At 35.9% G+C, this 15,175-nt stretch overlaps 2 protein-coding genes across 4 annotated transcripts; both read left to right on the top strand.

Moving 5' to 3' along the window:
• Positions 1–223: 223 nt before the first annotated feature.
• LOC141812445 (phosphopantothenate--cysteine ligase 2-like) lies at positions 224–7,829 on the top strand. 3 transcript variants are annotated; one of them, XM_074700436.1, is made up of 10 exons: positions 224–426; positions 1,946–2,156; positions 2,256–2,379; positions 2,460–2,504; positions 2,875–2,960; positions 5,398–5,450; positions 5,575–5,634; positions 6,088–6,189; positions 7,051–7,170; positions 7,449–7,829. In XM_074700436.1, exons 2-10 carry the CDS (start codon positions 2,018–2,020, stop codon positions 7,674–7,676), a joined length of 957 nt encoding a protein of 318 aa, XP_074556537.1. In that variant the 5' UTR covers positions 224–426; positions 1,946–2,017; the 3' UTR covers positions 7,677–7,829. The 3 variants fall into 3 exon arrangements, with proteins under 3 accessions (XP_074556537.1, XP_074556536.1, XP_074556538.1); XM_074700435.1 differs by having other exon boundaries at positions 1,949–2,156; XM_074700437.1 differs by having other exon boundaries at positions 1,985–2,156.
• Positions 7,830–9,185: 1,356 nt separating this feature from the next.
• LOC141812547 (uncharacterized) lies at positions 9,186–11,155 on the top strand. Its single transcript, XM_074700543.1, has 2 exons — positions 9,186–10,701; positions 10,823–11,155. The coding sequence occupies exon 1, from the start codon at positions 9,286–9,288 to the stop codon at positions 10,699–10,701; it is 1,416 nt and encodes a 471-aa protein (XP_074556644.1). The 5' UTR covers positions 9,186–9,285; the 3' UTR covers positions 10,823–11,155.
• Positions 11,156–15,175: the final 4,020 nt, after the last annotated feature.

Consider the following 15,175-nt stretch of genomic DNA (forward strand, 5'->3'; position numbering starts at 1 on the left):
AATATGAATGAATTTAGGAAAAGTATTTGAAATAATTAGTTTTTAAAATTTTTTTCTTAGTTCGGAGTGGTTCAAAAAATTAGTTCAACAATTTAATTTGGGTTTAGAGAATTATAATAATTAGGTAATATCAAAGTCGTTTGGTATGGTAGGCATATCAAACGTAGAGCGTTTTGAAAATAAAAGAAGAAAAACTATAAAAGGATAAAAAGAAAACAAAAGAAAGAGCACACAAAATCGACGATTCCTCTCCTCACGTTATCGGCGACGGTGGCCGATCGAACCTTGATTTCGGCTACTCACCGACAAGTGGCGGCGGCAAATGAATTAACCAGGGAGATAGGCTACAGCGATCCCCCTCAATCCCTTTCCTCCTGTAGCCCTAAAAGGAGAGCAAGCAATGTCGTAGCAGAGGGATTTCATTAGGTATATATCATCCGCGCATCCTCTTTTTTTATTGTCTGATTTCGGTTTCACTACATATCTGTTTGAGATTATACGGAAGTTTAACTTCCAATGGATTTGGGGTTTCACTTAATCTCTTGCGAAAGAAGAATCCGTGTGATTAATTTCCGGAGGTTTAGGATGAACATTACTGTCACAACAGTTAGAATATTATCAACTACCTCTTAGGGTTTTTCTTGCTTTGTGGGTTTCTTGTTTCCCCTTCCATCCGCTGAAATTCCTTGCTTTGGAACAAGTGTATGCATTTCGGTTAGTGTTATCTGTTTGCTTATATTTAGAGGCCATGTGATTGGGATACTCTAATAAAATAAAATTAGGCCAAACTATTGTGGGGTTAATTTAATGAGCGTGTTGATTAATGGAGATTTAAGTCACATAGTGACAATGGTTAATCTGGTACTCATGCTAACAATTCTATCATAATATCATTAGATGTTGTTGGGTTGTTGTTTTTTTTTTTTTTTTTTTGCTTAGGTTTGCTTTTCAAGATTTAAAATTTCAAACCGGACTGAAGTTTTAATTTTTTATTGGAACAATATGATTTTGATACCATATCGTGCCACGTGCTATTATGATATGATTTTGATACTTATCTAATTATGTTATTAATAATAACGATCAACTTTTACTTTAATTTATTATTTATCTAATTATTGATTGTTAATGTATATGTATTCTTTCATTTAATATATAGGATTTTTTTTTAAATTTAGATGTAAGATATTATATTTAAGTTTAAATTAGATTTTAAATTTGATAATTAAATTTATTTAATTGTATGAATATAAAATTTTTTAAAAGTAAAAAAATTAGAATTTAATTCAATCAAATTTGTAATTTGTAATTCAAATTAATTTTAAAATTTAAATTTTTTATCTTTCAATTTGAATTGGAGATAACTTTTTAATTATCCATTAAATGATCAGTTTACTGCAAACTATTATAGTTATTATCATATAATTTTGTTTTTTGAGTGAAATAAAATTTAAAAAATAAAAAACTTATTTTTTAGTTTAATCAAATAAATTTGCTTGGTTGAATCTTAATTTTCTCATTACTTGCTGGTACTATTTTTCACTATCATAAAAGTTAGAATGCAAAAAATTAGATTAGATACTAACTTTCATCCAATTATTTTTTAAAAAAATTGATGTTATTTAATTACAAATTTTGTAGATATTCATTAAACTAAATTGAACTATAATTTTAAATTTTAGTGCTCTGTTTAACACTGGATAGAGTTAAATGAGTAGGTACGGTGATTAAGATCAATGGAATTTAAATTGAGCTTAATTTTTTTAGATTATAATCTAATTTAATCATATTTAATTAGATTAGTCATATATTTTTAAAAAATTAAAAATTATTTAATTAGGATTAAAATTAATGGTATTTAATTTTAATTTTCATTTCTCTCATTCCCATTTTTTCCCCTAATTACATTTTTTTCTGATTTCTTTTTTTTTCCCATTCTTTAAAGCAGCAAGCCCGATTTCTCCCTAATCACCGATTGTCGCAGGAGTCCAGTAAAATCTTAGTCCTGCCACGCTTGATGGATTCCATTAAAGGAACGAAACCACCTGTAGAATCAGATGTGGAGTCCTTCTTCAACACGGCTCCACCTCTCAAAGACCGTGTTAAACTCTTCGAAAATTTAAAGGGATTCATCGACAGGGTTGTTAGATCATCAGGTGACTTCTTATAATGACTGATTACACTATTTGGTTCAGGTTAGAATCTGAAGTTTCTCAGTAGTTTTCTTCTTTTTCTGTGTCACACTGATGGTTTAGAGAATGGGAAGCCTGTTAGGGTTGTTTGTGTGACTTCTGGGGGTACGACTGTCCCTCTAGAGCAGCGATGTGTACGCTACATAGATAATTTCAGTTCAGGCAACAGGGGAGCTGCATCGACTGAGTATGATTTTTTTTTCTATCAAATTGTGTATAGTTTTTAGCTTTCAATTGGAGATGAACAAGTCATCTGATGTGTTGTAGGTACTTTGTGAAGGCTGGATATGCTGTTATCTTTCTCTATCGCCGGTAAAAGTTCCTTCTTTTTCCTTCTTGTTTCCTCAGTAAAATATTCAATGTTCATCTATCTCTCTATGTGCATATGTGTATGTGTTTGTTTTGTCTCCTCTCATTTTGTTAATTCAAGTTGGCTGTGTGTGTATTTTGTTTTCTTTTGTAGTGTTAAGTTCAATTTGGTTGACCAGTTCTAGTTGGTAGATGGTGATATTTAAGTTCAAGTTGGTTGCGTGTGTATTTTATCTTATCTCATAGTGTTTATATCAAGTTGGTTGACTAGTTCCAGTTGTTAGATGGTGATAATTGTAGTTTAGACTGGGCAACTTCTCTAGCCTAGCACAAAATCCAAAATCATAGTCACATTAGTAATTTCTGGTTTCAGGGGCAGCTGTCAACCATACTGCAGATATCTTCCACAGGATTCATTTCTTGATTTTTTTGAAATTGCAGAAGGTTCAACCATTAAAGGTTTGTGATTCTCTAGTATGACAATATTGCTGAGTTACTAGTCTAAGTGACCGTTTACTGCAATTTACAATTAGTATGTTTCTTCTTTTGCATAACTTATGAGTGTTAATTATATTATAATCTGCAATATGATGAATTATGGTTTTGGATACGGACAATTGAGGTAGGCCTGAAGTGAACCTAGTCTATGGCACTTGAAATTTGTAAATTTCTGCTTGCTTAAGATCTCATAAAGGTGGTTTAAAATAAGTCAGATTTTACCTGATAGCTAACTTATCTGGATCGTAAACTGTGATTAACATTAAATGGAAATCTGAAATGTGATAGCTAACCTTTTAAAAAAAAAAAGCCACATTAGACGAAGAGCCATCATCTGACAAAGAGCCACATTAGACGAAGATCGGAACATGTTATTAGATTCTAGAAGTAATGGTTACCCAGATTGCTAATTATACTCTGTATTTTTTTCTTATTAACTGGTGCCTAAGTGCCCAAGAGAGCAAGGTGTTGCCTGAGCACCTCAAATATGCTCAGAGGTTTTTCTCCTGAAGTGCGCACTTCAGTTGAGGTATTTTCTGGAGCAAGCATCCATTCAACTATCATATCTAAATTTATGTACTGGTGTCAAAAAGAAATCTAAATTTAACTATTACCGCTATGAAATAATAAATTTTAGGGATATTATATTATTATTTTGTATAGTATAATTGCTATATATACACAAGCACATAATATATACATGATATTATGCATTATTTTATTTCATAGAAGATGTTGGCCCAAACACTCTTCTTAAAGATACTTTAAATGATATTATAAAATTACAATGTAATCACATTTTCATGTTTCACCAACAAGTAATTTGTGTGATAATTCGAGGCAATTGAGAATTTAGATTGTCAAACCAATTTGTGCAAAAAGAAATCTAAGTTCTTTTAGTTAGTAATATTTTATTTTTATTTTTATGTTAGAACTGTTAAATTATATAAAATATTATATTATATTTAATATAATTCTTAATGTTTATTATACATAACATTATGCCTTATTTTATTTCACAAGGGATATTGGTCCAAATACTCTTCTCAAGGATATATCAAATGATTTTCTAAAATTACAGCTTTTGGAGAAAATCAAAATTTTGTGTTTTATTTACGAGTAATTTGTATTGTAATTGTAGATGTTTGAGAATTTAATAGAACTTTTTTTAACCAAATGGACAATTTCACATTTTGGTTTATATCTTGTGTTGAACCAAACAGAATTTATCTTTTAATTTTTCTTGTGTTGATTTGCTTGGGCAAGTGTCTAATGCCATACATAATACCAAACCATCATGCCCTCAATGGCCATGACTTTTATCATGGATATACATCTCAGTTGATGATACTAATAGTGACTAATATTGGTCCAGACCCATGTTATCCCTAAGCACTTTCCTATTTCGAAGTGTAGGGCTATATATGGAAGTTTGGTCAATTGGCCTTGAAAAAAGTCAGTTTTGACTATTTGTATTGGAAAAATAAATTGATATCACAACATTTATTTCACACGGCTCATAATCTAAATATCATGTCATTACCCAGTATATATATTCATTGTGCCTAATTGAAAAGTTCTAGCCCTACCATTTGGCTATTCCATCTACCCGAATGATGGAGAAGGCAACCAAGCCACCTATCTGGGAGCTGTGGTGTCCTATCGTAGCTCAATGTGGAGGGTGCTTGAAGTAGCACTAGGAAAGGGGATATGATGTGCATGAAAAAAGGGAAGAGGAAGGAGGCTGGAAACTAGAAAAGAACAGAGGAGGGAAGAAGGGGGCTAGGGTGGATTAGGTTGAAATGGAGACATAACAGAGGAGGAAGAAGGGGACTAGGGTGGATTAGGGAAGAAGCGGGCTAGGGTGGATTAGAAATAGTCCCTTCTTTTAATAACAGTAGGTCTATTTGTTTTATCTGTACAGAAAAATCCCTTTAAACCAAACAATAGTACTTTCTTTAATACTAACTTTGATATCAGAAATATATCTTTCTGGCAATATATGACCGCAGTGAATGCACCACACAATAATGCCGTAAAGAGAGAGATCAATAAGCACATACAGGAAGGGGAGCAACACTAGAAGAAGGAATGCGAATATGATGTACACGAAGAAGACAGAGGGTGGAGGCAGGGAACGAGAAAGAAAAAAGGCAGGAGGGACAAGGAGAAGGGGAAGTGGGAGGATTATGTTGAACTGCAGGCATATATCAGCATCCTGGTTCAGTCAGTCACTGATACTGACAGTTCACTGAGATTCCATTCCTTCTTTTAGTAACACTAGGTCAATCTCTTGTATGCTATTCACTGAACTGCAATCTGAGTTCATCAAAATATCCTTTCTTTGATGCCAACTTTAATATCGAAAGTATATCTTTCTGATGATATATCATTGCAGTGAGTGAATCACATGATGTTGTTGTAAAGAGATCAATAAGCGAATATAGAAAGGTATAAAGTTTAACCCTTTTAAGTGAGTTATCCGTGATAATCTTTCATCAAATCCAGTTAGTGTAGAAATTATGATTTTTATCTTTAGAGACAGTAGAAGATAACATGGGCTGTCTTGTCTCAGGCAGTAGAAGGAGGCATGCTGCTGAAACTTCCATTCACCACAATTTTTGAGTATCTTCAGGTTAGAGATGTTCACATTGCTTTGTAGTTCCTGCAAACGAAAGGGTTATTTATCCAGTAAGATAGTTGCAACAGAAGAGTGTTATTTTGATGTTGTCTCCCCTATCATTGACTTTTCAGCGACAAGATGCTGGCTTTGAGCAGATTTGAAAACTTTGTAGATTAATGGTGTATCCGTCAATGATAGAGATATGTTGTCAACTAGTGAGCTTGTAGTCTTATTTAATGACACCAAAAATGTAGATTTCTTATAATCATCTCATTGTTTCTTCAATTTAGTGCTAAAGGAAAAGTAGTTCACAAAATTTTACCGTCCGTCTTTCTTTTTTATTTTTTTCATTAACGGATTCTTAGACTCACCCACATGTAGATACTAGTGAATAATCTCTTTCCAGTTCCTATTATTGCTTATTTATCATCGGAATACATGAAATAATTGTTTTTTCATGAACAGATTTTGCAGATGGTGTCTCTATCAATGGATTGTCTGAAGTCACTTGGGATGTTCTATCTTGCTGCTGCTGTTTCAGATTTTTATGTTCCTTGGGAAAATATGGTACAAGTATTGAAGTCCCTTATATATTTGAACTTGTGAATGAATAATTGGTTGTGTTCTATGTTATTTGCTTAAGTTGAGATATAACCTGATTTATACTAAGTCAAGTAGTAACTAATATTGCCGTTAAAATAGGACTGAATCTTGAATCTCCATTATCTCAAGTTGGATGCTGCTTTGAATATTTTAATGTGAAATTAATTTCTTTTATCAAAAACATTCTATGCATTCACTAGGAGAAACCACCTAGAGTAGTGAAAGGATATGCCTCTCTTGAGTTTGACACTATAAGTTTGAGGAATTGTTTTGTTCTTGTTATTATATGATATCTTTGTCACTCTTTTTCTTGTATCAGGCCCAATAACTATTTACTCAACTCTATGAAGGAAAACTCCCAGAAGCTGTTTGGTGAATTGTTGTGATCTTTCCTTTTTCTTTGTGTTTCCTAGATTTGTTATTAATAGTGAGATTATAGATGGTTAAGTCTCTTGTTTCTTCCTGAGGTAGAAAACTAACAGGGTTAGCTGCTTTTTTGACTAGTTTGATAAACTTAGGCTTGCATCAACTTGAACCACAATTATAGAGACAATCAGAAAGTGGGAACTAAAACTGTAAATGAATGACGTGATCGACTGGTTTACTAAGTATATTAATTTTAAAACTTCAATTATTGTTTTTATCGTGTAAATTAACTTTGTAAAAAGTTCAATGACTCACAGGTCATGTAAAATTATTTTTTCATAAAATCAAATTAGCTTTATCATATTTTAACCCTGACTCAACGGAAATAGTAAAATAGGCTTAGCATCATTTCTCGTAATTAATTTCATTTCTTTTTTCAACCTAATGTTGATTGCACAGGCAAAACATAAGATCCAGTCTGCAGAAGGTCCCCTTGACATGCGACTGACTCAGGTCCCTAAAATGCTTTCTGTTATGAGGAAGGACTGGGCTCCAGCAGCATTTTGCATCTCGTTCAAGGTTAGAACTCTTGTTCATGCTTTGATCACATAATATTTGCAATTCTAGTAGGGAAAACAACACAGTTAAGCTCAATTAAGATAAATGAGAAGTTCCATCAACACTTGTTTGGTCTAGGGGTAAGCTAGCTAGATCTAGAGGACTTCCCGCCGAAAGCTGAAGTTTGAATCTACAAAACAATATTGTTTGGAGGGATTTAACCTTATGAGGGAAAGATTCACATTTATTGTATTTGTTTTAATGTTTGCCATTATCAATTTTGTATTTCTGGATAACAGTTGGAAACAGATCCTGATATTTTGCTTCAGAAAGCTGACACGGCGATGAGGAAGTATGGTATGCATGTGGTTGTGGCAAATGAATTGGCGACTTATAAGTCGGAAGTCACTGTTGTCACAAGATGTGGAAAAACGAAAGTTTGCAGTCAATCAAAAGATCACGACTTGGAGATGGAACTCGTTGACATTCTTGTGGAGCAGCATTCTGACCACATCAAGAAGTTTTGAGTCAGGTATCAAGTGACTAAAGTTAGCCTTGACTGGGATAATAAGCATAAAGGTCAAAGGTTGTGAGCGTTCTTATTTTTGTGGTTATTTTTGTGACTAAAGTATAGAATGTTTTACCAACATAATGAAATGCTTTATGACTAGTGTATTGGAAGATCAGCATGCTTGTTTTTCCAGGTGCTTTGTGAGTAGTATCTTCTAGTGGCAAGTTCTATAGTTCTGGGTTATGCAATCAGGCCTCAGATACTACCCATATTGTTTACAATAGTTTTCTTCAGCATACTACAAATTGTGTTCTGGGAATAAACACTAACAAATCAATAAGCTAACCAAAGAGATAACCCTACCAAGCAATGTTCACCAACATTAACAGCTGACGGCTTTGAGGGATGGGAATTGGATTCTGGAAGGGGGTGTGGACACAGTTCATAGTTCAGAGTAGGCAACTTGGAACTCGGAGTTGAAAGCAATGGAAGAAGCAGCAAGCTCAGAGGTAGACACATTGGAAGTGACATGAGCTTTGAGGTGAAGAAGGCGAAGGCAACTACGAACTCATTGCCCATCCTTCTTCTCTACCTCTTTCTTTATCAATCTAGAAATGGCATCGATCCTTGTTCTCTTCCTCTTCATTGATGCCCTTCTCTTCCACTAACCTCCCTCAAAATTGAGAGAGCCTGAAAGTGTCACTAGATGCAAGAAGTTAGATGCAATTCTTGATCCATCTTCAACAAAAAAAAAAAAAAAAGATAGAATCTGTTATTTTAGTGGTCCCATACAGTTAGTCTCACGATCATCTGTGTGGAGATAAATCGGAAAGCTACAATTGGTCACTATAGGAGAGCATAGATTATTTCGACTTTGTTGAGATTTGACTCTTGTCCATTTTAGTAAGTCTGCTCTGCACTAACCAATTCAACTCTACCCTAAGAGCATTGATCAATATTAATCCATACGAGTATGAAGTGAAATGAACTAAATGAATAGTTTTAATGATAAATTTGAAAAGTTAATATTTGGAGTTATATACAATTAATGGTGAGTAAAAGTTCAGTTAAATCGAATTTAAAATTTTAATTTAATTATTTTGGAAATTTTGTTTTTTCTAAAAAAATCGATTAATTTAGTTTAATTTTAATTTTAAAATTTTTTATTTAAATAAATTGAATTAATTGAATTAATCAAAATAAAAAATATAATGATTTATAAATTTCTAAATAAGTAAAATTTTAAAATTTTAATTAATTAATAAATTTTTATAATATTTAAAAAGTTGATTATATTAATCAATTTAATTTTTGATCAAATTAATTGATATTTTATTAGTCTGATTTATTTAAATTTTATTTAAAAATTTGATCATTAGTTAAAAATTTTTAATTTAATTTAGTTTTAATTAATTTGATTTGATTTGATTTTAATTTGTCTGATTTAATTTACAAATAAATTGCATTGCGCTTAGTTGGAAAAGTTTATGTAGCCCATTTAACACGAGGTCAACAAGAGAGAGGCCCTAAATCGGAGGCACACCGCAGGGCCGCAGATTGAGGAAGGTGAGTTTCGACCGGAATCGTAAAACCCTACCCTACCGGCGCAACTCCGTCCACCCCCCATGGCTTCCACGGCGACCAAGAAGAGGAAGGTGGACCAAGAGGACGAGCTCCTCCTGCCTCCCGATGCCCACCACCAGGCCGTTGTATACACACCCGCCCCTCCCTCCGACGACGAGGACAGCAGCGACGAGGAAGATGATGTGATGAATCTCCTCGAACCGCTGTCTAGAGAACAGCTTATCGGCCTGCTCCGCACCGCCGCCGCCTCCGACCCAGCCACCCTCTCCGAGATCCGCCGTGTCGCCGACGTCGACCCCGCCCACCGCAAGCTCTTCGTCCACGGCCTCGGCTGGGAAACTACTGCGGAGGGACTACGCGCCGCCTTCGCCAGCTATGGAGACATTGACGACTGCCGCGTTATCTTCGACAAGGCGAGCGGCCGATCCAAGGGGTATGGTTTCGTCCTCTTCCGCCACCGCAGCTCTGCTCGCCGTGCCCTCCGCCGCAGCCAAAAGCTCATCGACAATCGCATGACCTCCTGTCAGCTGGCATCCGCTGGCCCCTCCGCTCATCCCGGTCATCAAAACGACGTGGTCGCGCAGCAGCCTAAAAACCCTAATCCTGGCGTTGGTGCTGGCCATCAGGATAACTTATCTAGGAAGATCTACGTAGGGAACGTTCACACAGATATTGACGGTGGTCGCCTCCTCAGTTTCTTCTCCCAGTACGGTGAGATTGAGGAAGGTCCGATTGGTTTTGATCGACACACTGGGAAGTCAAAAGGGTATGCTCTCTTTGTCTACAAGACGGCGGAGGGTGCCATAAGGGCCCTCGAGGAGCCAAGAAAAGATTTTGAGGGCTACCTGCTTCATTGCCAACGGGCCACTGATAGCAAGAATAAGTCGGCACCCAACCAGAATACTGCTGCTCCGCCAAATGTGGCTTCCAGCACTGGAGTTCTCAATGGATCTGGTTATGCAAGCACCCCATCAGATATGGGGTTACAACAAGCTGCAATTTGGGGGCAAGGGCTTCTCGGCATGGCTGGTGCACAAGCCTTTGGCCAGGGGATTCAGCCAAATGCTGCAATGCTTGCGCTACTTGCAGCAGCTGGGCAAAATCCAGCATCTTTTGGGATTACACCTGCCATGCTTGCTTCCTTGAACCCTGCATTTGCAGCTGCATTTGGTGCGTCTGGTAGCCAGCTACCTGTACCTTCTACAGCTGTTCCTCAGGTGACGCAGGTTCCAAACTATGGGATGGGAGGTACTCCATATCAAGGGCCTCCAGGATTTCAAGGATCTATAGGGTTTCAAGGAGCTACTGGTTTTCAAAGTTCACCAAGTCTCCAAGGCCCATCAGGTTTTCAGGGGATTCAACAAGTTGCTCAACAAGGTGGAAGTAGCAGTTCTTACCAGGGTGTTCCTATGTCCAGACCACCAACTGGACCAATGGGCGGATATGGCCCAATTTAGGTATATAAACATAACACTTGCGATGGATTTATAATGATTATATAAAACACTGATTTTTTCTCTTTTCCTTGATTCCTGTCCTTTTTTGGCTTTTTGCTAATTGTTGTTTTCTGTCTTCTAGTTTCATTCTGAGATTGCGGATATTCATGTTCTTTAAAGAACGCATGGCTTTTCAATGTCTGTTGGCGCTGGATACCAAGAAAGTCTTCCAATGCAACGGTTGTTTGAATTATGGAACTACTTTTGATTTATCGCTGTTATGATGTGTGGATTTTGGTGACTACTTTTTTTTGTTTTGTTATCTCTCCTTGGCTTTGACCATATGTCCTCGCTGATGATATTTGGAATTTAACTTTCACTATGAACTGTTGGTTTGGTTTTGTCAATCTTCTAGCTGTTCCATTTGGAGCTTGAAGAGAAACTTATAATTTCTAAGAGATGTGATGGATGTAGATATGCTATCTTTGCTGATTTATTTTTATCATACTCTGAGATTTATTGTCTTGGTTATCATGATTTTGGACCTTAGCATTTTGAACCATATAAAATTTTGCTCGATTCTTTTTTTGTGTTTAACTTAATTTGATTGATCTTCCCTCTTGATCATCTATTTGTAGTTTTCTTTAGATGGCTATCTGGAATTTTGTGCAGATTTCTAGTGAAATTTACCTGTTGTTCCTTGCTGGTATTTACATTTCCAAAATCACTTGATGGCAACATATTCACATTTGATATTTGGCCATGTAAGTTGACTGGCTGCTGGTAAGAGTGTGGTCGGTGTTTGACATTCTAAGGTAGAGCCGTTGCATCATTCATTATCTTGTCCTTTTCTTTTGCTCTCTCTTCATTTTGATGCATCTCCTTCGCTTATTGTTTGTTTGCAGTTGGTTATCACCCTTTTGGTAATGCCTTTTAGCTTTTGAGTCAACTTGCACAATAGAATTATAATTACATTGTGGACTATTAATTCTAAAAATGGCTATTCTTATTACTCTTTGAAAATGGAATTATATTATGTGTTCAATGGTTTTTACTGCTGCATATTTTGCACAAAAGAGGTGCAAAATACAATGATATAGGTTCTATTTCCTTTAATATAATATGCTAAAGATCAATCTAGATACACTACGTATTTGTACTCTATTTTAGGTTTTGTTAAACAGTAGAAGTCATAACTCCTGTCAAATTATGCAACAATATTGCATAACCTTTTGTATTGCTGTATTACATGTTGAACTGATCCTTTCAACCATGACATCAAGAAAATTCATTAAGTTGGTTCTAGTGTTTTGCTAACTTGTATATGTTTTTTCCAAATAGTTGAAAGTTTACTAGATGAGCTTTTCAACTTTATGTATCATATGCCATGAAAGGTTGGTTCAATTATTTCATCTTGTTAAATGTGCAACGGAATTAGGGGAAGAATAAATGGGTTTAACTGCCCTTTTACTAATTTTATACAGCAATTTTCTGTTTTTTGTTTCTGTTTCCTCTCTTTTATTATGTTTCACAGGCTGTGTTGCTGAATCCACCTGGGTTGTTTACCTACAGCAGTTCTCTACCTTGGCTCTTGGGTATCTTTGCCCTTTGGATTTGGTAGTAAATAACACTATACTAAAAACAACTTATAATTTTTAGTAATGGATGGATAAATTATGCAGCAAGGTTAGTGTAATTTGATTAATGGACCATGGACTGTGGCAGTCATCTTCATTTTATTCTATTGTAAATCTATTAGCCAGATGAGATAATAAACTACGTTTGTTTGAATGAGTTGATTGAATGTCAAAGCACTTTAAGGTGGTGGGGGAAGATGAGCCATGGGGGCGGGGGAGTGGCCGTTGGTTATGCTGGAAAAATTGCAGTAGGGGAGATGTTGTGCCTTATATGAATCCTATGGACTCTCTAAGTGGATTAAAAAGAAGTAAATGCTAACCTCAGGATTGATCTCTCATTCAATGTAGAAGCTCAAGGGTTACAGTTTCATACCTAATTACTGTTTGATGTTAAAGCAAGATTTTTCTTTATTGGTATGTGTCAACTGTCAAGATTTCCAATGTTACTATATTGGAAATTGTTGGACCAGTGTTCTTGTTGCAATTTGGAATCTGAGTTGCCCATCTTCTAATGAACTTAAGATAGTAAATATGCGACAACTATTGACACATATTTGTGTACCTAGCTTTGTTTGAACTGTTACTAGTCAGATTAGACTAGTACTTGAAAAGGTTCAAGCCAATCTTTATATCTTCTACAACTTATGATAACAATTAAATTACCTGCAAGTAAAATTTCTATGTATATTTTACTTGATTCATAGTACTTTTTTGGTTTAGTATTGGTTACAACTGTGAAGAGGGCCTGACGAATACTACTGATTAGGAAGGTTCATAGCAAGCAAGATGAGTCGAAAGTAGACATAAGCACAAAAGAGCCTTTAATCAACAAAATTTGGTGGGGCTCCAGGCTTTTGTGATGCATACAAAATTGAGATTCAAATTCTGAAGGAATTGATTGATGGCATTTGTCATTTTATCGTAATGTCCTATAAAATCTATGACCTACGAAACTATCGTTCTGGTAGAGTTATTGTATCAGAGCCTACTGACTACTATAGTCGAATGGGTAGAGTATGTTATTCGTGTTTTTTTTTCTCCATGATAAACTGGCTTCTAATATCGGTCTTTTTGTTTGCTTTTGCTTCTCAATTCCAATTTTCCGACAACTTCTGTTTAGCTATTGCTGTGAAGCATAATGTTTGTTGTTTCGACATTGGATTAGCATCTGTTTCCTCTGAAAGATTTCTGGAGACAGCTGGAAAGGGTTTGCTATTGAAATCCCTCTCGGCGGTAATGTTCTTACTGGCATCCCCTTCAGCGGTGAAAAGAGCATAAAGCTCAAATAAGTAGATATGGTGTCGTGCTGGAGGAATTGTCGTTTATTAGAGGTGGGCAGATTATTGGGACAGGACCTGTTTACTTGGAAGGAAAATTAAATAGATGGATAATAAAGGATAAATTTTAAGATTTTATATCCTTCGTACTGTGTACTCAGACATACTCTTAGAGATGACGGAATGGATGGGAAATCTTTCTCATTCACTATTTTGGTTTCATCTAAATTGGCTGAATTCGTAAGAATCAAACCTCATCCTCAATCCCCAACACTAGATCGGACCAAGCATGTGTGTATTCATCTATTTGTTTTTGTTTTTCAATGACTTGTTTAGTTATTCACCCATGATATGGCCTGTTATGTTTATGTTGACGAACGACTTGATCAAATCTCCTGAGGCGTGACACCTCGTCCCATTTCAAGGCTTTCCAGTTCTTGTAATCATTTGGGTTTGAAGACGCCCGTATGCTTCCAAAGAACTACAGCCCAACATACTCCTTTACGGCCAACCCCTGCACGTTAAGGCATGTGCAGCGAGGTCCGGCCGTTGGTGTTTCCACATCATGTAATGTATTCTATGCATGCCGACAGAGTGCCTTGTGGAACTGGTTGGCTTTGGTTTACCAGTCATCCACTAGTTAGCTGGTATGTCGCTGTGTATCAACCACTCAACTATGGTCCGTTCGTTTAGTAATGTTATTAGAGGCAGTTAAATCTTTAGGAACTTGTCTGCTTGTTTGGTACTTAAAAGTTATCTCAAGCCTTCTAACATTAATCTCACGTGCATTTATTGAGATTGGACCTTGATGCGAGCTTTCACTTACTCAATTACAAAAGCACACGGTTGGCCAAGGAGTTTGGTAGTCAGTCTACTAAAGACAAGTCGGATCCAACTTAGATTGAATTATCGTTATTGTCTTGGCACTGAGATCAATTGTAGAAGGAACCAAGCTGGTTCTATGGAATGAATTGTCTATAATTTGATCGTGGCGCCATGTTCAGTGCGTAGCCCAAGTTGTTTGAACTTATTTTCTACTCGAACTTCTCTAATCAACTTTCATATGCAAGATCTTAGCTAGATTTACAGACTAGCAAACTTTTGCATACGATACAAATCTTAACTAACATAGATTGGAGTCATCTGAAGAAGATGGTTGAAAAAAGAACCCACCCAATAAAAGAGTGGTAGCTAAGGAGGGATTGAGCACCTTGGGGCTTCCCCCTTGCAAATGAAAAAAATTTAACTCTAAGGCTACAAGTTCAGATGTCTCACTTGATTCGGTGGTAGTAGACCAGTAGACACAGGAGGTGAAGAACCTACAGCAGAAGTTTATGACAAGAGAAGTGTTTCTAAAAGCCTATTTCAATGATTGAAACTAGATGAATTTCCTTTGGGGATTCTCTTGAGAGCTCAGCAACACCAATCTCCACAGCGATAGCTGGTCATCCTTCGCCTATATCTGTTTGCCATCTAGAGAAAGATCAAAAGAATATATACCCCGCAGGATGAACAGAAGTCCGGTTCTAATTAATTAAACTGTGAAAATATATTAACGAATTCCTTGAATTTGTAACGTAG

This window comes from Curcuma longa, chromosome 19 (genome assembly GCF_044706935.1).
Source record: "Curcuma longa cultivar G26 ecotype Majalengka, Jawa Barat chromosome 19, ITB_CL_G26_1.1, whole genome shotgun sequence".
In the NCBI taxonomy this organism is placed as follows: domain Eukaryota; kingdom Viridiplantae; phylum Streptophyta; class Magnoliopsida; order Zingiberales; family Zingiberaceae; genus Curcuma; species Curcuma longa.

Bases quoted from the DNA above. Each gene is read 5' to 3' on its own strand.
- LOC141812445 (XM_074700436.1), top strand. From the start codon at position 2,018: ATGGATTCCATTAAAGGAACGAAACCACCTGTAGAATCAGATGTGGAG. The intron at 2,961-5,397 runs GTTTGTGATTCT...ATATCATTGCAG, and splicing joins AGAAGGTTCAACCATTAAAG to TGAGTGAATCACATGATGTT. The intron at 5,635-6,087 runs GTTAGAGATGTT...TTTCATGAACAG, and splicing joins CAATTTTTGAGTATCTTCAG to ATTTTGCAGATGGTGTCTCT.
- LOC141812547 (XM_074700543.1), top strand. From the start codon at position 9,286: ATGGCTTCCACGGCGACCAAGAAGAGGAAGGTGGACCAAGAGGACGAG.